Genomic DNA, 22451 nt, shown 5'->3' with positions numbered 1-22451 from the left:
CTTGATCGGATTCAGGTCAGGAGATTGACTTTGCCATTGCACAACATTCCTCTTCTTTGCCTTAAAAAACTCTTTGGTTGCTTTTCGCAGAATGCTTCGGGTCATTGTCCGTCTGCATTGTGAAACGCCGTCCAATGAGTTTTGAAGCATTTGGCTGAATATGAGCTGATAATATTGCCCCAAACACTTCAGAATTAATTTTGCTGCTTTTGTCAGCTGTCACATCATCAATAAATATAAGCGATCCAGTTCCACTGGCAGCCATACATGCCAACGCCATTACACTACCACCGCCATACTTCACTGATGAGGTGGTATGCTTTGGATCTTGAGCAGTTCCTTCCCTTCTCCATACTTTTCTCTTTCCATCATTCTGGTACAAGTTGATCTTTGTCTCATTTGTCCATAAGATGTTGTTCCAGAACTGCACAGGCTCTTTTAGATGTTTCTTGGCAAACTCTAACCTGGCCTTCCTGTTTTTGAGGCTCACCAATGGTTTACACCTTGTGATGAAACCTCTGTATTTCCTCTGGGGAAGTCTTCTCTTAATTGTTGACTTAGACACAGATACACCGACCTCCTGGAGAGTTTTCTTCATCTGGCCAACTGTTGTGAAGGGCTTTTTCTTGACAAGGGAAAGGATTGGTCAGTCATCGACCACACTTGTTTTCCATGGTCTTCCAGGTCTTTTGGTGTTGCTGAGGTCACTGGGGTGTTCTCTCTTTTTAAAAATGTACTTAACACTTGATTTGGCCACACCTAATGTTTTTGCTATCTCTCTGATGGGTTTGTTTTTGATTTTTTTAGCCTAATGTCTTGCTTCACTGATGGTGACAGCTCTTTGGACTTCATATTGAGAGATGACCTCCCCAGATTCCAAATGAATATACCACACTTGAAATGAACTCTAGGCCTTTTTATCGGCTATTTTGTAAATGAAGTAACAAGGGAATAACATACGCTTGGCCATGGAACAGCTGAGTAGCCAATTGTCCAAGTACTTTTGGTCCCTTAAAATGTGGAAGGCACATATAAAATGTGTTGTAATTCCCACACCGTTCACCTGATTTGCATGTAAATACCCTCAAATTAAAGCTCAAAGTCTGCACTTAAAGCATATCTTGATTGTTTCATTTCAAGTACATTGTGGTGTTGTACCGAGCTGAAATACTGAAAATTGTATCAATGTCCGAATATTTATGGACCTGACTTTATGTTTAATTTTACTTAGGAAAGAAGGGAATAATGTTGATATTACACCTTTAACACCATGTTCATGTTAACAGAAAAAAACTTTACTGTTATTTTAAACAAACATTTCTCCACATAAATGTGGACCTGTTCCTTTTTGTTGTGCTAATAACGTGGAACTTTAAGATGGAAGTGCTTCAGTAAAATTAAAAGTAATTTTTTCAGGTGATTGTTTGCTTTTGCAGCCTTTCAGTATTTTGGATCATTTTGCGCTTCAAATAAATTTGTTGTGTCAGATTAACAATGCTGATAGATTAATGTACATCAGTGTGTTTTAATCTGACAGCCTTAGTACAAATACATAAAGTATGTTTGCTTCCTGCAGATACCTGGGCCATTAACACCAGAGATTGAGTCTATGAAGATGGAGAAGAAGAAGGCTCAAAAGGCGCTGAAAAAACAGCGGGAAAAAACACAGAAGGATGAGAAGAGGAAACAAGAGCTGGAAGAGAAGGAAAAGAAGAGGTTTGCTTCTTTATCTGACCGAGAGAAGGTAGGTTCTTGTGCACTATCATTTTTATTGCAGGTTCTTGTGCTCTGTCATTTCTTTGCAGCATTTTGTAAAATGTTTTATTTTTTTATCAGAGAGCTTTGGCAGCTGAGAAGAGGTTGGCACAACAAGTTGTGGCATCAGTAACCAGTTTATCGAACGTCAAGTAAGAGCCTCGTTGTGTATCCACACTATGTCTACTCAGTGTCTGATTTGTGTTGTGTGAATCTATCACCAGGCGGTGTTGGCAGTGTGGAGAGTCTCTGCAGGGCAAGACCCCATTCCAGTACCTTGATTTTTCCTTCTGCACTCCTCGATGTGTGCAAGCACACAGAAAAGCTAATGCTCCATCTGGAAAAAGCTAACAGGAAGGTACCACCCCTAATTGGACTCTTAAAACGGCTGTCTTCCATTGTGTAAAAAGGAAAAGTATGATTGCTTATGGATCTTTGTAGATCACAGGAAGTGCTCATTTAAATAGCATCTGCATTATAAACATTCACTCTTACCCTTTTTGAGCACATTCTAAATAGCCATTATATAGCACTTTTGGACTGGAAATGTGCTCAGGCTGTCACATTTAAAAATTACAAAGTAATCTCTCAAAAATATTACAGGAACTGGATCAGAAAAAATCATGTTATAAGAATAGCTGTGTTAATATGGGGGAGAGGGAAATAAGCCATAATATAACAGGAATAAAGTTTTATTTTCATTGAGTGAGATGTCAAAATTCCCACATGGAACAAAAACGCAACCATCTTGAGACTAGCAGCATGTACAGTCGCGATCAAAAGCTTTCATTCTGACCACAGAACTTTCCTCCAGAAGGTCTTATCTTTATCCATGTGATGTCAGATGAAACAAAAATGGAGCTGTTTGGCCACAATACCCAGCAATATGTTTGGAGGAGAAAAGGTGAGGCCTTTAATCCCAGTAACATCATGTCCACCGTCAAGCATGGTGGTGGTAGTATTATGCTCTGGGGCTGTTTTGCTGCCAATGGAACTGGTGCTTTAAATGGGAAAATGAAAAAGGATTACCTCCAAATTCTCCAGGACAACCTAAAATCACCAGCCCGGAGGTTGGGTCTTGGGCGCAGTTGGGTGTTCCAACAGGACAATGACCCCAAACACACGTCAAAAGTGGTAAAGGAATGGCTAAATCAGGCTAGAATTAAGGTTTTAGAATGGCCTTCCCAAAGTCCTGACTTAAACGTGTGGACAATGCTGAAGAAACAAGTCCATGTCAGAAAACCAACACCTTTAGCTGAACTGCACCAATTTTGTCAAGAGGAGTGGTCAAAAATTCAACCAGAAGCTTGTGGATGGCTACCAAAAGCGCCTTATTGCAGTGAAACTTGCCAAGGGACATGTAAGCAAATATTAACATTGCTGTATGTATACTTTTGACCCAGCAGATTTGCTCACATTTTCTGTAGATCCATAATAAATTCATAAAAGAACCAAACTTCATGAATGTTTTTTGTGAACAACAAGTATGTGCTCCAATCACTCTATCACAAAAAAATAAGAGTTGTAGAAATTATTGAAAACTCAAGACAGCCATGACATTGTTCTTTACAAGTGTATAAACATTTGATCGGGACTGTATATACTGTAGACTTGCAATTAACCTAAAGGCCTACTGAAACCCACTACTACCGACCACGCAGTCTGATAGTTTATATATCAATGATGAAATCTTATTATTGCAACACATGCCAATACAGCCGGGTTAACTTATAAAGTGCAATTTTAAATTTCCCGCCACACTTCCGGTTAAAAATCTTTTATTATGCTGACGTATGTGTGTGACGTCACGAGGGCAAGGGAAGTATTCGGAGCCCGGAGAAAAAACTCTGTTTTCATTTCATAATTCCACAGTATTCTGGACATCTGTGTTGGTAAATCTTTTGCAATTTGTTTAATGAACAATGGAGGCTGCAAAGAAGAACGTTGTAGGTGGGATCGGTGTACTAGCGGCTGGCTGTAGCAACACAACAAGGACTACTTACCCTGATAGCAGACGCCTAGCCGATGCTAGCCGCCAAACCCACGGATGAAGTCCTTCATCGCGCCGTCGATCACTGGAACGCAGGTGAGCACGGCTGTTGAGGAGCAGATGAGGGCTGGCTGGCGTAGGTGTAGCGCTAATGTTTTTATCATTGCTCTGTGAGGTCCGGTTGCAAAGTTAGCCTTAGCGTCGTTAGCAACAGCATTGTTAAGCTTTACCAGGCTGAGCATTATTAACCGTGTAGTTACATGTCCATGGTTTTAATAGTATTGTTGATCTTCTGTCCATCCTTCCAGTCAGGGATTTATGTATTTTGTTTCTATCTGCATTTGAGAACGATGCTATCACGTTAGCTCAGTAGCTAAGTGTGTCACTGATGTATTGTCGTGGAGATAAGTCACTATGAATGTCCATTTCGCGTGCTCTACTCTCATTTTCAAGAGGATATAGTATCTGAGGTGGTTTAAAATACAAATCCGTGATCCACAATAGAAAAAGGAGAGAGTGTGGAATCCAATGAGCCAGCTTGTACCTAAGTTACATCTTTCATTCTCGCTCAAATTAATGGGGTAATCGTCGCTTTGTCGCTCCGAATCTCTCTCGCTCCATTGTAAACAAAGGAAAATTGTGAGGAATATTACCTCCTGTGACGTCACGCTACTTCCGGTACAGGCAAGGCTTTTTTTTATCAGCGAGCAAAAGTTGCGAACTTTATCGTCGATTTTCTTTACTAAATCCTTTCAGCAAAAATATGACAATATCGCAAAATGATCAAGTATGACACATAGAATGGATCTGCTATTCCCGTTTAAATTAAAAAAATTCATTTCAGTAGGCCTTTAAATGACCGTGTAATATCTTTTTTTTCTGTGTGGCTCTAATACGGTAATGGTAAATCGCATCATCTCATGTCAGTCTTCGAAACTCCAGCATCATAATTTATTAGCTGGAACTTTGAGCAGAGGTCTGTCCATGAAGAGCACCCTTAAATGTGCTGGCGCCCCCTCCAGCTCTAACACTGTAATGTTGTTGGGCACGGTGGTGCTGAGCATAGGTCCGGGTACATAAAGGGTATGTTGTGGACCCCTGGCTGTCCAGTACCGCCCCAGATTTACACCGTTAATCCAAACCTGACCCTGAAAAAGAGAACAAACGTCCTGCAAAAATGGCATAAAAGACAAAAAAAAAGCATTTAAATGGGTCATACTACCTTTGTCCAATCTGTAAGCCTGAGAAAGGTGTCCCGCGCTACACCATTAGGCTGCAATGTTCCCATGAAGAAAGTGGGCCCGACAGACAGTCCCCCTTTAAGATTGAGGAGGCTCTCTTTGTTCAGCGAATGAGGCCACCCAGCTGCAATGGCTCCATCAATGTCCAAAGGGTACATCTTCCAGTCATTTAGTACATCTTGACCCAAGATCAAGTTACCTAGAATCCCCTGGAATTGGTGTTACCAAGTGAGGATAAAAGAATTGCAATGTATTGTATTGTATCTGTGTGGCCTTACTTTGTAGTCATTAATATGGCTGCCAAAGTTAACTCTGCCCATGTTCTCCACGAGGATGTCCACAATGTCCCCCTGTCGTCCAGTGACATTCATCACCAGTACGGTGTCTCTCTCCAAGAGACCCTGGAAACGCTGTTCACACACAGACAGGTGCATATTTGATACAGACACCTAAAGCAAGCTGAAAACCCCTGACCTCTCTACCGCCCCACTACCTGACTGAGCATACAACAAAACTTCATTGTGACTGTCAATGCTTACCCCATTGACGGACACATACGCACGGTCATGAACCCCATTCATCGGGGAGATGAGCGGCGTGGGTTCTGAGAGGTCCCTGGGCAGCGTGGTCTGATACAGCATGTATCCATAGAACTGAACATAATAGACTTGTTAGCTTTCAGACACAAAGGCAGCCTGAAAAGTTATCTGTGTTTCAAGAGGGTCAACATACTTCCCCAGTAACACTTACCTGTTTGATATCCTCAAAGGTCAAAGGGTACTGAGACTGAACAGGCCCTATGGGGGAAAGCGTGTCCATCAAGCTGCTGATGTTGCCCACCTGGAAAATAACGTACGGTCTGCATTTTAAAGCACAATCCTCTGTCATTAATTCATGCATTTTTCACTGACAAGGCTAATTTGTGACTGCAATTTTGTATTTCAATATAAAAAATAAACATTTCAATAATAAATAACCCATCTTATTCTGATTAAGTCTAAAATGTACAACCTGGTCTAATTAAAATTGATGTATTTGATAAGCGGTTCAGACAAGTTACATTGGATCTCTTTCCTATTACTGTGGCTACTCATTCACACAGCACAAGAGAAAGCAATGCAATTCATAATCCATCCATTTTCTACCGCTTGTCCCTTTCGTGGTCGCAGGGGGCGCTGGAGCCTATTTCAGCTGCATTCGGGTGGAAGGCTGGGTACACCCTGGACAAGTCGCCACCTCATCGCAGGGCCAACACAGATAGACAACATTCACACTCACATTCACACACTAGGGCCAATTTAGTGTTGCCAATCAACCTATCCCCAGGTGCATGTTTTTGGAGGTGGGAGGAAGCCGGAGTAGTCACGGGGAGAACATGCAAACTCCACAAAGAAAGATCCTGAGCCCACGATTGAACTCAGGACTACTCAGGACCTTCGTATTGTGAGGCACATGCACTAACCCCTATCCCACCGTGCTGCCCGCAATTCATAATAAAACAATTTAAAAAATCTATATATTTTTAAAATATTTGTATTTTTGACATATACAGTCCAGAAATACAATTTAACATGTCAAATGTTCTTTTTTCCTCCCTTGTCCTATGCATGTATGCCCTGGCACACCATTGTCATCATTTCATGAACCAAGCAAAACACTTTTATACTGAAATAAATACACCTACAACTTATTAAATAAAAATATAGAAAAAAAATACCGGCAGCAATTAAGTTTAGATCCATGAAGAAAAGAAGAAAGTGAATGAATGTTTATAGCTGAATAAATGTACATATGCATAAAAATGTGTTTTCTTTAAAAACACATTTTTATGCATAAGTAAATTTATGACAACCTTTTTCCAAAACACAATATAGAATGTGAGATATAACAGGATAATGCATACATTTATCATTTGTTTTCAAAACGCTTACAAAAAAGTGGGACCCCAAAAAGTTACTGTGGGAACCCATTTTTATGACTTGATGGGGTCCCCGGGACTCCCATTTTGAAAATTCCTAGCGCCAACACTGTACTATGTTTATTAAAATGTTGGCCACTACATAAGCAAATACAGTATTATAGTGCTGTTTTAAAATATTTTATTATGATCTCATCAATGTATGAAATGGATGCTGCCCAACATTTCATGGAAACCTTTGTCATTGGATGAATACCCGCATACCTTTTTTAGTGTCACTAAACCGTAGGCAAATTTGGGAGTTGCAGGTGGCATTGGTCCGAGGGGAATAGCTTTAAACTGTAGAGGAAAAAGTAGTGCTATTACTGTATGTAGGAGGCATACAGTAAATGATTTCTACCAGTTTGATGACGTCTCGGATGGCCAACAGCTTCTCAGTGGGGTCCCCTGCCTCTGTGAGTGGGGCGTCATAATCGTAACTGGTCACCACAGGACGGAATCTGGTGTCATGATCTGCACCTTTTGGCATGAAGAGAGACATTTTACAGTAAATCCTGAATTTATGGGAGGAGAATGTAACCGTACCATTCCAATAGCCAAAGTTGGTGCCGCCTTCAAACATATACCTGCAAAGACCTTTTGATTAGTCTATTCTTCAACAGTTTGACTCTAGAACAGATTATTTCTTTAACAGTATAATATGGGAGAAGTTGTTTCAAAAATCTGATAAAACCGATTTAATCAGCGATACTGTTCTAAAAAAGGGAATGTACATGTTGACGTTAGCCCCCATGGTTAGCATCTCTGCTAACCCTCTGCTGACCCTCTGAGTATCAACATTAGCATGCTGATCTCCCCAGTGATCCAACCAACCAGTGTAGAACTCTGAATTTACCTGCAACGACAATGATTGTGTAAGATCATATAATTTAACAACTGGGAACAGACCAATGGCAACATTATTAGAACTAACCAGTGGACCCTGAGGTTCAAACTGTCTCTGTCGCCTGAAGGCTTCGGTTATGTTGTCGCCTGGAGAAAAAGACCGTAGAAATGGTGACTTCCTATAAAGTACATTCAAACACTCAGCATATGTCCACCTGTGCCAAAGTCCACAGTGGCATACAATCCTCCCAGGGTCCCGCATCGCATCTCTCGGTCTGTGTTTCCATCAGTGGTGAAAAGGATGGTGTTTTCACCCAGGAATACTTGCAGAAGAGTCCGCAGATGACGCAGGTAGTTGTAGTCACAAGCGTAGTAGCTTCCATACTCGTTTTCAACCTGCACTTTGGAAAGAACATTAATGCCGAAAAATATCAAAACAAGTAACACAATACAGCCCAGGACGCTGATGGACCTCCAATTTGTTTACTGTGTAGCTCTGAACACAAAATACTGCTATCTTGAATCAATGTTCCCCATTGATATGATCTGAAATTCAATTATTCCATTCTGGGCCCCTAAAAAACAAAATTTTAACATGTAACATGCTTTTAAAAAAGAAAAACAAGCGCCTAGATAAGGAATTCTGTATCAAAAGCAATTACAATACAATGTATTGCAAAAAACTGCAGTAGTTTTATGAAGTAATGTAATAATAATTAACAGCATTTACATAAAAAAACAGAGTTCTACAGCATTTCCTACGAGCTGCATCTCCGTCAAACACACCATCAGCAGCATCTCCATATTTTCATGGATAAGTGTCCACCATTTAAAAATATTTTCAAGCCGTTTGCTGGCGTTAGTGACTAATGCTGTTTTAGTGAGGCTCAAGTTGTAAAATGCTAAGCTCGTACTTATTCGCCCATTCAGCGACGTGTACACCTCTGTTATATTAATTCAATTAATGTTATCCGCTGCTTCTTCTGAGCATCATCTTCTTTAGTTGTTTGCTACAAAGGTCATCGGTTGCAATTAGAGATGTCCGATAATGGCTTTTTTGCCGATATCCGATATTCCTTAATGACCGATTCCGATATCAACCGATACAGATATATACAGGCGTGGAATTAACACATTATTATGCCTGATTTTGTTGTGATGCCCCGCTGGATGCATTAAACAATGTAACAAGGTTTTCCAAAATAAATCAACTCAAGTTATGGAAAAAAATGCCAACATGGCACCATATTTATTATTGAAGTCACAAAGTGCATCATTTTTTTTAACATGCCTCAAAACAGCAGCTTGGAATTTGGGACATGCTCTCCCTGAGAGAGCATGAGGAGGTTGAGGTGGGGGCGCAAATTTGTAACAATGTTAAAGTTGTTTATACAGCTACCCTCAGTGTGACCTGTATGGCTGTTGACCAAGTATGCATTGCATTCACTTGTGTGTGAAAAGCCGTAGGTATTATGTGATTGGGCCGGCACGCAAAGGCAGTGCCTTTAAGGTTTATGGCGCTCTTTACTTCTCCCTACGTCCGTGTACCACTCTGTACAGCGGCGTTTTAAAAAGTCATAAATTTTACTTTTTGAAACCGATACCGATAATTTCCGATATTACATTTTAAAGCATTTATCGGCTGATTGTATCGGTAGTCCGATATTATCGGACATCTCTAGTTGCAATTGAACGTCATGAAGGAAAAAATCTTCTCTTTTATGGACACTATACCGCCTCTGACCCGCCCCGTGTATACTGTATGTCCAACCTCACGGAGGAGAGGTGTCTATACCAGCAGGCTTTGCTACACATTTTAAAATAAATATTGTCTTTAAACAACCACACGGCATTCCGTTCTACTGTGCTCAAGATGAGTACTAAAATAAATCTTCGGTTCTTTACCTGGACACTAATGATGTTTCCACCATGCACATACAGCCAAGGCTTCAGTTTGGGGAGGAGAACAGCAAACCAATTAGTAACTGCCTGTAAATAATCTGGAGAAAACAAGTTTTAAGCAAAAATACAGCAAATTTGTGTATTGCTTCATATTTTTATGTTGTACCTGCATCAGAAGAACGTAGTACAATGTTTGTCTTTTTAAGCAACCAAGCCGGCAGACCCCCCTGTAAGCGACAAAGGATGGTAGTGTTAGAACAACCATAGGAGTGTATTCAAATATTAAATATTGTTAACTAAACAAGAAATTAACATGCACATCTCTAAAGCAATGGTTAACTTCTCTTTATACTCATATAATTATAATTGTAAAAAAAAAGTTGCAACATGAAGATTTTTATGTATTATAGCTTAAAAATAGTGATTATTTAATTTTTACACTAGTACTATGACTATTACATTTTTTGGTTTGTGTGATGTCATGAAATTCACATGAAATAATTATTTTGATTCCCAATGTTGTTTTTTTTATTGTTGCATCAATCAAAAATCACGTCTTAATAATAGTGATCAACTTCTATTAACACTTGTACGGCAGTTAAAATTAGTGGTGTCCCAATCCAATACTGATAACAGATATCCATCCGTCCAGTTTCGGCAAAGAAAACCCCAATTATATCGGCTTGCAACTAAAAGCTCTAAAATAAGCTCCAATACAAGCAGTCCTGCATTGCGTTTACTTGTGCAAAGATAGACAGCCAATAAACATCTAAATGTCCTCCAATATGCACACAACGTTGGTCTTCTCTTGTATTTTGGTCAAGTCTTGTACAAAAAGTAAACATGGTAGGCTATTAAGAGCTGGCACACAATAGAACATATGTGTCCTTAATTGAACAGTATTTCAGTCAAAACACCACAATTGTCAATATAAACAAGTATTGAATATTTATAGTTGCATATTACTAACATATACAAAGTCTTCAAGGCAGAAGCGTAATAAAAAGTATCCAGTAACAAACGTGTCCGCATCATTCAATTTACTGCCTCATGAGCTTAACCTAATTACTGTGATCACTTGTTGCAACCCTCAAAAATTACCACTCCACTTCAACTTAAAGACATCACAAGTCTATTCCAGTTAATAACAAATAGGTTGGTGTTTTTCATACCTACCAAAATTCTCTGTTTGACCGATTTCACTCGATCAAGCCTTTACTTATGTTGCACATTACAAAATAATACAAATATGTATTACAATTGGGTTTAGGTTTATGTGTATTTCTTTTACTTGGGACCAAGTAGTTCAATATTCCCAATGGGAACAATTGTTTTCATTCACAATTGGCGTTTTGGAACGACTTTGAATTATTATGGGTCTTAATAATGCAAAGAGCAATTCACCATCTCCCATTCGGCACAGATGTACGGGCCCGGGCGCAGGATAACCAAAAGACCTGTCTGATTGGCCAGATCCAAGAAATGCTCCAAATCCCTGTCTCCTGAAAAGTTATGGATCCCTTCAAGTGTTTCGTGGAAATTCCAGGGCACATATCTGCAGTGTAAGAATTCAGAAATTAATTCATCCTCAGATGAGATTGTGATTCTTAAGGCTTACACTTGGATGGCGTTAAGGCCAGTCATGTACATCTTGAGCAGCCGATCCTTCCAGTAGAAGCGTGGAACTCTAGAATAGTGGATACTACCTGAGATGTACTGAAAGGGCTTCCCATCTTTCAGGAAACAGTTGTTTTTGTAGTCTATAGTGAAGGATCTCCCTGACGACACCTTTTAAGACAAAAACGGTGTAAGACTTCAAGTAACAGTTGTCATTCGAAGGTGATCATTATCTTGAAAGCTGATATTTCCATCGACTCTCAGGCTAAGCCGGATAACCCTGTAAACGAATAATTATTCAGCCTAAGCCCCGTTTCAGCCACACTAAATCATCGTTTAAGGTGCCCCTTCTCAGACAATTTTTAGCTTTGTATGGACTCATTGATCATTTACAAACTGAGTTTGAAGAGGAAGTGACGCCAGAAAGACCGCGCCCCCACACAGGAAGTGACATCAGAAAGAACGCGCCACAGCCAGCTTCATAACAAAACGTTCGATAACTCAGCAGCAACCACTAGAAAGATGGGAGGTGAGTCACCCAGACATGCCCGTGTTTCTCCTTCTTGTACATGTACAGGCGCTTTTGGAAATCACACATCAATACCTTAAGACAGTGGTTCTTAACCTGGGTTTGATCAAACCCTAGGGGTTCGGTGAGTCGGCCTTAGGGGTTCGGCGGAGGTCAAGACACACCCGACTAATCGTGAAAATAAAAACTTCTCCCTATCGGCGTATTATGGATACCCCCAAACAATGTTCCCTCTAATTTTACATCTGATTTGCAGGTGTGTAATTTGTTGTGAGTTCATGCACTGTGTTGGTTTTGTTCTTTGAACAAGGTGATGTTCATGCACCAGTAAAAAAACATACAACTTTGTCTTAAATTTGAAAAAAACTAAACTTTTTTTTTCACAAAAGAAGGGTTCGGTGAATGCGCATATGAAACTGGTGGGGTTCGGTACCTCCAACAAGGTTAAGAACCACTGCCTTAAGAGAAGGAAACGGGCGATTGCAGCTATTTGGGATACAACACATCTCAGATGGCAACATAGCAATGTTGAGCGACTGTTTTGGATAAGCCCTGGAAGAACGACAGCCTGGTGGGATATGTTTGTCACCGGGTGTGTTGTGTCAGAGGAACGGCAAGAGAACTTTCGAATGTCCAGGTCAGCTGTGATTTTACTTAGTGAAAAACTCTGTCCATTTGTCGAAGGAGAGACAACGACAATGCGGGCTCCCGTGGACAAGGGAAGACTACAAAAAATAGCGAATGCATCTGGACTGGCAAAACAGACTATCAGTTATCGTCCGCCATGTATGTCGAGCGATTACTCAAGTTCTAGTTTTGTACTCCGTAACTATTGTGAAGCCATGAAGTGGTTGCGGCCGTCAAGTACGACCACCAATTTCAGCCTATAAGCACAGTGTCCTGTTGTTGGTTTTTGTAAAATGTTCTTTATCACATTGTTTACGTCCAAACGTCCATTAAAGATATGATTCATGTATGTAGTCTAACAGCGGCTGATGGTGAGGCAAGCAAGGTTTACTGTTGAAAGAAATGTGGCAATAGTCTACATTGAAACACAGGGTAGGGATACACTTCCAGGTCAGAGGTGACCATGACGCGCTCATTTTTTCGCGCACGCGTACCAGGTTGCGTTGTGCCGGCGGACGGAGGGGGTCTTCAACGGTGGCATTATGTGTGGACATGAATAAGGTTAGGTGGGATTTACCCTGGATAACCTGATCCGGCTTAGTGTAGAAGGGGCCTCAAACTCTGGTGGTACGCCCCATCTAGTGCTACACCAAAGAATCACTTAATTAAATATTTAAACGCAGTGTTACTGTTCAAACTGTGTGTAATGTTGTGGTGACCAACGATATTAATTATGCTTGTTTAAAAAAAACATATGTTGGTCATTATGGTGGTACTTGGAGAGCAAAGTGTTTTCTGAGGTGGTACTAGATGGGAATTTTTTTTTTACGAACCATTGATATAGGATTGGACTCCACCAGGGCTGCCCTTTGTCACAGATTCTGTTCATAACTTATATGGACAGAATTTGTAGGCGCAGTCAGGGCGTTGAGGGGATCCGGTTTGGTGGCTGCAGGATTAGATCTCTGCTTTTTGCAGATGATGTTGTCCTGATGGCTTCATCTGGCCAGGATCTTCAGCTCTCACTGGATCGGTTCGCAGCCGAGTGTGAAGAATCAGCACCTCCAAGTCCAAGTGGAGGAGTTCAAGTACCTCGGAGTCTTGTTCACGAGTGAGGGAAGAGTGGATCGTGAGATCGACAGGCGGATCGGTGCGGCGTCTTCAGTAATGCGGACGCTGTATCGATCCGTTGTGGTGAAGAAGGAGCTGAGCCGGAAGGCAAAGCTCTCAATTTTGGTCGATCTACGTTCCCATCCTCACCTATGGTCATGAGCTTTGGGTTATGACCGAAAGGACAAGATCGCGGGTACAAGCGGCTGAAATGAGCTTCTTCGCCGGGTGGCGGGGCTCTCCTTTAGAGATAGGGTGAGAAGCTCTGTCATCCGGGAGGAGCTCAAAGTAAAGCCGCTGCTCCTCCACGTCGAGAGGAGCCAGATGAGGTTGTTCGGGCATCTGGTCAGGATGCCACCCGAACGCCTCCCTAGGGAGGTGTTTAGGGCACGTCCGACCGGTAGGAGGCCACAGGGAAGACCCAGGACAACTTGGGAAAACTATGTCTCCCGGCTGGCCTGGGAACGCCTCGGGATCCCCCGGGAGGAGCTGGACAAAGTGGCTGGGGAGAGGGAAGTCTGGGCTTTCCTGCTTAGGCTGCTGCCCCCGCGACCCGACCTCGGATAAGCGGAAGACGATGGATGGATGACATAGGATCTCTTTAGCTATGTCTATGTCAATTGTGTACATCTGGTACATATACAGTTTTAACATTTGAATTCATATTGAAAAAAACTTTATTGAGGATGTTTTTGATTATCCACACAGTGTAGTAGTATTTAGCAGAAGACTCGACAGTATGCCCATCAACCGTCAAAAAGATAAAAATAACGAAAATCAATTATTAAAATGGTGGTATTCTTAATGTTTAATGTTCCTTTGTGTATTTTGGAGCTTCTTACCCCAGGAGACGATGAACACCAACAGCTGGCTGTGAAGATGACGAGCAGGACACTCCGGTACATTTTCCCTTCCCTCCGTTGTTTCCTCACCGAAGAAGCTAAAACATTTTCTGGGCTACTGTGTTGAACATTATAGTTGTGTTTAGAGGACTTTAGGCTCAGCAGTTTACGAACTATGGACGTCGGAGCGTGTTGATAGTGGACTGGATAGGAGTGGGCGTCATCACGTGACGTACTCTGTGGACGTTTTCCGGGTCCTAAACTTCCGTCCCGTTTAAACTAATCACAAACCACGTCAGACTGTCAAGAAATGATAATAATTAAAAGAAAATGCTTTAAATTGAATGAATATGTAGAATAATTTGATACATTTGATTAAGACCTCCGTCTATAAATAACCACCATAACCATGTGAGAATGTTAGTATATTTTTGTGACACTAGATGGCGCCAATATAAAGCTGCTAACTTAATCACAGCTGGTCATAATCGTCTTTCATTCTATAAAAATAACAATTTAAGTCCGATATATTATGACTTTGGAAATAAGAAACTATATTGAGTATATCGTGGTCAGATTTATTTTTTTAAATGCTTATGAAAATGACATCAAAGAACGTCAGACTGTAGTATGTTTAACTTCTCATGCATTTACTGAAATACACTTACAATAGCCCATGTTTAAAAACTTTTTTTTAGAAATGTAAACAATTTTAATTGCATTGACACGTTGACAAATACACACATTAACTCAATAAAAAATACATAACTTAATGCATCTTAACAGAAAAAACACATCGTTGGGGCAGCCACAACAGTACAGCACAGTATTATGTGCAAATACACAGGTGGTATCTTGACTTACAAGTTTATTGTAATTGGTTTTGGGGCAGAGCTCGTAACTCAAAATAGTTGTATCGCAAATCAATGTTCCTTATTAAAATGAACTGAAATTCCATTCTGGACCCACAAAAACCACAATTTTACCAGGTAACATATTTTTAGTAGGACAATTTAACTTTCGGACAGCAGATATTGCATCAAAAATAATACAATGGAATATACTACTTAAAACTACTGTTGTTTTATGAAGTAATGGCATAATAATGTACAGCCTTTACCTTGGAGAGCAGATTTTTGCTAGTTATTTGCCGCCAAACACCAACAGCTTCTCCATATTTTCATGGATAAATCTGGGGAGAGGGACCGCTGGGCTTCTTTGCTTAGGCTGCTGCCCCCGCGACCCAAATATAATCTTAGAGAAAAAGGTAATTTAAAACATTTGTACGCACGTACAACACTTAAGACCTTCAGTATATCAGTATGTGGAATTAAATTATGGAATGGATTAAGCAAAGAAATCAAACAATGTACTAATATGATCCACTTCAAGAAACTTTTCAAACTTAAAGTGTTTACAAAGTACAAAGAAGAAGAACCATGATAAACATTCTGAATTTATTTCATCCATCCATTCATTTTCAAGATAATCTTACTCATCTCACCATATGAAATATAACTTACTTCACCAATGATTATTTATTTTTATTATTACTTGTGGAGTATATTGTGAATAAATTGAGAACAGGAAGTGAACAAAAGTTTTAGCAACTTCTATGTAAAGGAAAAGGGGTAGGATTAAATAAGCTCTGCTTCTTCCTACTCCTTTTCGAACATGTTCAATAGGCATTCTATGGCTCTTATGGTTCTGATGCCACTTCCTGTTTTCGCAACTTGTGATTGGATACTCACTTGGGACTCCTAAGTGAGTATCCAATCACAGCATTAAGCCTAACTGACAACAACTCGTGATTGAATTGTCTATCAACGGTATGTGTCAGTTCACTTACAGTGCACAGACGCCTGCATTGTTGATTCTGAAGGCCCCGGGCAGATTTGGTACAGCATGGCAACATAAGCTAGCTGAATTCTGATTGGATACAAACTCTAAACTAAAAACAGCATTGGAAGGAGCATAATATGACATGAAGAGAATTTGAATAATTTTAGATATTTAGGGAAAGTAAAATAAAAATGACTTATATATTTAATTATGATCATGATTTCTGGTTATGTTAGGCCTGCAGAGAAGGCCTTGCTGACCCTGACGCCACACCACTGTAGAATATACATTCAATGACAGTTAATGTTAGCTATCAAAATTGCTATTATTAGTTAACAACACCTATGTGCGTGCATGTGTTATGATACATCATTGCGTACGTAAGAGGGCGGGATATACTATGTAAAATACATTGAGAAGTTAGCGCCCTCTTGGTGTAAATGTTGCAAATAGTCCCTTGAATTCAATGAATTAAGTCAGTTTCGTCTTCTCAGCATTGCCCTTCACACTCACTTATTTTGTTCCCATAGTTGGAAAAACAAAGTTGTGTTTTGTCAGCTATTGGCTATCGAGTGAGACACCAAATGTTTTGGTCAAATCTTACAGGATGCACTGTGACATTGGTCAAGCCAGCTAGCGGTGGGGAGGATCGTAATCCACATTTTTGCTCCCGACATAAAGCATAACAACTAGGGAAGGGATTCATATGGCCCCGTTGATTGATTGATTGATTGATTGATTGATTGATTGATTGATTGACTGAAACTTGTATTATTAGATTGCACAGTACAGTACATATTCCGTACAATTGACCACTAAATCGTAAGACCCGAATAAGTTTTTCAACTTGTTTAAATCGGGGTCCACGTTAATCAATTCATGGTATATCCCCGAGTGGATCTCGCATTAGATGAAGAGGGTGGGTTAATACTTTTGCAATGCATTGTGCTAAAAATAATGGAAAGCGCCACTCTAAATAGGAACTGGCGCCGTGGTTAAAGTTGAAATTGCCACAAAACAGGTTTTAAGATTTTCGACACTCTACTGCCATCTGGCGGCCAAAGTCGATATCGCATGTTGCATGACGTCATCTTCAAATGCATTAAAACAGGGGTGTCAAACTCATTTTAGATGGGGGGCCACATGGAAAAAAATCTACTCCCAAGCGGGCCAGACTGGTAAAATCACGACACGATAACTTAAAAATAAAGACAACTTCAGGTTGTTTTCTTTGTTCAAAAATAGAACATGCACATTGTGAAAATGTACAAATAATAATGTTGTTAGATTTTTTTTTTTACAATTACATGTTGCGGTTAATAGTGTTCTATTATTTGTCATTATTTATACTTTCTGAATAAATTATGTAATAATGTCCATCAGTCAACTCATTGGTGTTACTTTTTAATTTATCAAGATAATAAAATATCAAAATCAAATTACAGGATGTTATTGAAGGAGTTTGCTCATTTTCCTCGACTTGTGCACTAACATGGTTTATTTTTGTTAAAATATTTAGCATCATCTACTAAAATACAAAGAATTGCTATTGCGACATCTAGTGGACACATTTCGAACAGCTGTTTCTTTCATTCAAAAATTTCGGCTAATTTTTATACTCAGCAAACTCATCCCGCAGGCCGGATAAAACCTGTTCGCGGGCCTGATCCGTACGTTTGACACCACTGCATTAAAAAGACCCACAAAGTTCCCAGGTCTCCCCGAAGGTTAAGATGACAGGAAGTGAAAAAGGGAATTTCAAAGGTTCATGAAAACAAACCGCAATAAATATCTCTGTGTGTGATGTACAATCTTTTCCACTCCCGTCCCCTTTGGCAATTGTTTGATCATTTCCTGTACGCCCCCCTAATCCATAGGTAATTGAAAGGTGACGGCTCTAAAGAGCTAACAACCGCTGATCCCAACTGCAGATAGAACAAAATGTCCCGGCTCTGTGGCCCATTAGCTCCCTGTCGGACGAGGCTAATGAGAGGAAGGACATACTTGGGCTTGTAATTTGGTTATGAGCGAGATTGCGTCCCATTGGAGGCGACTTGACGGTCGGTATCTTAGCTTTAAAGTCACTTAGCTTGGAGAAAATCATTGTTTGGCTGCAAAAAGGCAGTGACTAATGCAGTGAGGGGATACTGGAAGTGACCTTAGGTCCCACACTGGATTGTTTTTAGGCCCTGTTTACACTAAGCCGGTTATCCAGGGTAAATCACACCTAACCTTATCCGTGTCCACACACGGACCAACGCGACGTAGTATGCTCGGCGGAAAATGCGCACGTCATAGTCACCTCCAGTGTTGCTTTGTGTGCAAGTTCTTAAATGTAACTTATCTGAACAATATCCAGGGTTGTGGTATTTCAATTAACTGGAATCCAGTGTGCTGTTGGGCCCTATTGTAGTGAATCACACCTGAGCCAGCATAAATTAATCAAATCTTTATTGGACACAAAAATATGTGACAAAGAACATTTGACAACAATCAATCTAGGGAGCTAGATATCTGATCAGGACACTCCTCACTCTTTTGCCTTCACTTTCATTGTCCATTACTTTTTGGTGACTTTATATACTCTGGACCTAGACGTTGAGTCCGTGACATACATGGCGGACAAAAACTGATACAGTCTGCTTTGCCAGTCCAAATGCATTCAATGTTTTCGTGACTCGATGGCCAGGTAATACAGAGCACACGCTACCTTTTTTATCAGCCATGAATTGATTAACGTGGACCCCGACTTAAAGAAGTTGAAAAACGTATTCGGGTGTTACCATTTAGTGGTCAATTGTACGGAATATGTACTGTACTGTGCAATCTACTAATAAAAGTTTCAATCAATCAATCAATCGCATCCACAGGAGTCCGCATTCTCGTTGTCTCTCCTTCGACAAATGGACAAAGTTTTTGGCTAAGTAGAATCACAGCCGACCTGGACATTGGAAAGTTCTCTTGACGTCGGAGAAGTGTTGTATCCCAAATAGCTGCAATCGCTTTCTCTCATGTGTGATTTCCACAAGCGTCTGTACATGTAGAAGAAGGAGAAACACGGGCATGTCTGGATGACCCGCCTTCATATTTCCAGTGTAAAACCGCTTTATTATGAAGCTGGCTGTGGCGCGTTCTTTCTGACGTCACTTCCTGTGTGGGGCGTGGTCTTTCTGACTTCACTTCCTCTCCAAACTCAGTTTGTAAACGATCAATGAGTCCATACAAAGCTAAGAGCCGGAGATTCAAGAAATACACGGCGCACTTACCCGTGTAAAAATGTGTCCGAGGAGGGGGACCTTAAACGCTGGTTTAGTGTGGCTGAAATGGGGCTTAGGCTAAATAATTATTCATTTAAGGCGGGGGTCGGCAACCCGCGGCTCTAGAGCCGCATGCGGCTCTTTAGCGCCGCCCTAGTGGCTCTCTGGAGATTTTTCAAAAATGTATGAAAAATGGAAAAAGATGAGGGGGAAAAAAATCAATTTTTTTGTTTTAGTACGGTTTCTGTAGGAGGACAAACATGACACAAACCTCCGTAATTGTTATAAATCACATTGTTTATATTAAATATGCTTCACTGATTCAAGTATTTGGCGAGCGCCGTTTTGTCCTACTTATTTTGGCGGTCCTTGAACTCACCGTATAGTCTGTTTACATGCATAACTTTCTCCGACTTTCTAGGACGTGTTTTATGCCACTTCTTTTTCTGTCTCATTTTGTCCACCACACTTTTAACGTTGTACATGAGTGCACAAAGGTGAGTTTTGTTGATGTTATTGACTTGTGTGAAGTGCTAATCAGACATATTTGGTCACTGCATGACTGCAAGCTAATCGATGCTAACATGCTATTTAGGCTAGCTATATGTACATATTGCATCATTATGCCTAATTTGTAGCTATATTTGAGCTCATTTAGTTTCCTTTAAGTCCTCTTAATTAAATGTACATCTCATGACACATGTAATATGGCTTTTAATTTTTTGCGGCTCCAGACAGATTTGTTTTTGTTTTTTTGGTCCAATATGGCTCTTTCAACATTTTGGGTTGCCGACCCCTGGTTTAAGGGGTTAAACGACATAGTGTAGACGTGGCCTTATTTTACACTCCAAAGCACGCTGTCACTTTTCACTGCACAGGCCGAGCAGACGATGAAGGAGGGAGGATATTTGCGGTGGGAGACAAAAGAAAGCACTCACCCTGAGGTCAGGCATCCCCTCAATGACGTAACGTCCCCAGAGTCTGTAATTTAATTGAACCAAGCACCGCCACCCTCCCCTTCCCTAAAATAAGCCCCTCTTTGTTGTCTGTGCTGGAAGCAGGTGTATGAACACGCCCCTAGCAGCTAATCCCCCCCTCCCTCTTTTAGGGATACAGTTCTGATGTTACAAGGGGGTCCAGCAAACAGGGAAGATCTTCTGGATTGGCCAAAAATATTGGCACCCCTGCATTTCTGTCAGGTAATGCACCACTTCGCCCAGAAAATTGTTGAAATTACAAATGCTTTGGTATTCACATGTTTATTTATTTTGTTTCAAATGGAACAACACAAAAAAAAAACCCTCCAAAAAAGCCAAATTTGATATTATTTTACACAAAACTCCAAAAATAGACTGGACAAAATTATTGGCACCCTCAACTTAATATTTGGTAGCACACCCTTTGGAAAAAGGAAGTGAAATCAATGGCTTCCTGTAACCATCAATGAGTTTCTTACACCTTGCTACTGGAATTCTGGACCACTCTTCTTTTGCAGACTGCTTCAGGTCTCTCAGATTTAAAGGGTGCCTTCTCCCAACTGCTGTTTTTAGATCTCTCCACAGACGATCTATCGGATTTAGATCTGGACTCATTGATGGCCACTTCAGCGCTTTGTCTTAAGTCATTTGTGTGTGCTTTTTGAAGTATGCTTGGGGTTGTTGTCCTGCTGGAAGACCCATGACCTCTGACGGAGACCCAGCTTTCTGACACCGGGCCCTACATTATGCCCCAAAATGATTTGGTAGTCCTCACATTTCATGATGCCATGCACACAGTCAAGGCATCCGCTACCAGAACATCAGTGAACCTCCACCATGTTTGACTGTAGGGATGGTGTTCTTTTCTTTGAAGGCCTCATTTTGTTTTCTGTAAACAGTGTGATGATGTGCTTTACCAAAAAAAGCTCCACTTTAGTCTCATCTGTCCGTAGGAAATTCTCCCAGAAGGATTTTGGCTTCCTCAACTCCAGTCTTGCTTTGTTATGTCTCTGTGTCAGCAGAGGGTCTCCTACCATAGCGTCCCTTTTCATAGTGCGAGCTGACACTGTTGTAACCTTGTGTCTGCAGGTCAGCTTGGATTTGTTTGGAAGTGGATCCTGGGTCTTTATCCACCATTCTAACAATCCTTCGTTGCAGTCTTTCAGCAATTGTTGTCTTCCGTCCACATCCAAGGAGGTTAGCTACAGTGCCATGGGCTTTAAACTTCTTGATGACATTGCGCACAGTAGACACAGGAACATTTAGATCTCTGGAGATGGACTTGTAGCCTTGATATTGTCCTCGCTTTCCCACAATCTTGGTTCTCGAATCTTCTGAGAGTTCTTTGCTCTTCTTTATTTTGTCCACAAAGGTTGAGTCAACTTTTCTCCATTTTAACTGGCTGCAAAGTGAGATTTCTGTATTGCCAGCACCCGTTACTTGCTACAGGTGAGTTTAATTACAAATTAAAAGAGCATCACATGCTTAGAATACAACTATTTCTTACAATTGTGGAAAGCTGCCAATAATTTTGTCCAGTGCATTTTTGGAATTCTGTGTAAAATAATATCAGATTTGCCTTTTTTTTGACAGGGGGGTTGTGTTGTTCCATCCATCCATCCATTATCTACCGCTTGTCCCTTTGATGCTGTGCAGAGACCCATGCCAACAAAACTAATAAACATGTGAGTATCAAAGCATTTGTAATTTCAACAGTTTTCTGGGAGAAATGGTGCATTATCTGGGCATCAAATGCAGGGGTGCCAATCTTTTTGGCCATGACTGTACAAAAGGTTTTCGGAATGTAGAATATCAAAATACCAATAAAGATTGTTTGTTTGTCAGTTTGAAGTCCGTTATGGGGCACATTTTGTTGTGTAGGATAGGGTGTCGTAATTGTTTTAATTAAATACAATTAAACATCCTAATAATTATTCAGATAAGAGGTAAGGTTTGCTA

General features: G+C 40.6%; 3 protein-coding genes across 10 annotated transcripts in view; 2 read left to right on the top strand and 1 right to left on the bottom strand.

The window, feature by feature from the left end:
• The window catches only part of ankzf1 (ankyrin repeat and zinc finger peptidyl tRNA hydrolase 1), a 28805-nt gene extending 22841 nt beyond the window's left edge, over positions 1–5964 (top strand). For 4 of the 5 annotated variants that reach the window (XM_062070013.1, XM_062070012.1, XM_062070015.1 and 1 more), the window contains exons 14-16: positions 1577–1744; positions 1837–1907; positions 1980–2461. In XM_062070013.1, coding sequence (XP_061925997.1) covers positions 1577–1744; positions 1837–1907; positions 1980–2106 — 366 coding nt within the window. In that variant the 3' untranslated portion in view covers positions 2107–2461. Of the gene's footprint in view, positions 1–1576; positions 1745–1836; positions 1908–1979; positions 2462–5755 lie in introns of those variants that run through there. The other variant, XM_062070014.1, reaches the window with a different exon arrangement.
• Positions 1273–20549, bottom strand: glb1l (galactosidase, beta 1-like). 3 transcript variants are annotated; one of them, XM_062070020.1, is made up of 16 exons: positions 20454–20549; positions 11310–11479; positions 11096–11246; positions 9858–9918; positions 9695–9789; positions 8005–8185; positions 7878–7936; positions 7678–7799; positions 7490–7530; positions 7305–7423; positions 7169–7243; positions 5737–5826; positions 5526–5639; positions 5265–5396; positions 4968–5195; positions 1273–4893 (listed from the first exon to the last, which is right to left on the bottom strand). In XM_062070020.1, the coding sequence occupies exons 1-16, from the start codon at positions 20466–20468 to the stop codon at positions 4690–4692; spliced, it is 1857 nt and encodes a 618-aa protein (XP_061926004.1). In that variant the 5' UTR covers positions 20469–20549; the 3' UTR covers positions 1273–4689. The 3 variants fall into 3 exon arrangements, with proteins under 3 accessions (XP_061926004.1, XP_061926003.1, XP_061926002.1); XM_062070019.1 differs by lacking the exon at positions 20454–20549 and adding an exon at positions 14417–14648 and having other exon boundaries at positions 1274–4893; positions 7717–7799; XM_062070018.1 differs by lacking the exon at positions 20454–20549 and adding an exon at positions 14417–14648 and having other exon boundaries at positions 1275–4893.
• myo10l3 (myosin X, like 3) overlaps positions 19932–22451 on the top strand; it is a 216170-nt gene continuing 213650 nt past the window's right edge. Inside the window, exons 1-3 of one of the 2 annotated variants that reach the window (XM_062070011.1) lie at positions 21589–21689; positions 21865–21941; positions 22086–22177. Coding sequence is in view for 1 of the 2 variants with exons in the window: in XM_062070009.1 (XP_061925993.1) it covers positions 19947–20012 (66 nt within the window). In the remaining variant the exon portion in view is untranslated. Of the gene's footprint in view, positions 20013–21588; positions 21690–21864; positions 21942–22085; positions 22178–22451 lie in introns of those variants that run through there. The other variant, XM_062070009.1, reaches the window with a different exon arrangement.

Source organism: Entelurus aequoreus, linkage group LG14, assembly GCF_033978785.1.
Source record: "Entelurus aequoreus isolate RoL-2023_Sb linkage group LG14, RoL_Eaeq_v1.1, whole genome shotgun sequence".
Classification (NCBI taxonomy): domain Eukaryota; kingdom Metazoa; phylum Chordata; class Actinopteri; order Syngnathiformes; family Syngnathidae; genus Entelurus; species Entelurus aequoreus.
This window is presented reverse-complemented; position numbering and strand designations above follow the sequence as displayed.

Coding starts and splice junctions, on each gene's coding strand:
- glb1l (XM_062070018.1), bottom strand. CDS start 14,479: ATGTACCGGAGTGTCCTGCTCGTCATCTTCACAGCCAGCTGTTGGTGT. Junction 9,919..11,095: donor TCTGTGCCGAATGGGAGATG/GTGAATTGCTCT, acceptor TGTCGCTTACAG/GGGGGTCTGCCGGCTTGGTT. Junction 5,827..7,168: donor GTTTAGTGACACTAAAAAAG/GTATGCGGGTAT, acceptor GTTATTTTCCAG/GTGGGCAACATCAGCAGCTT.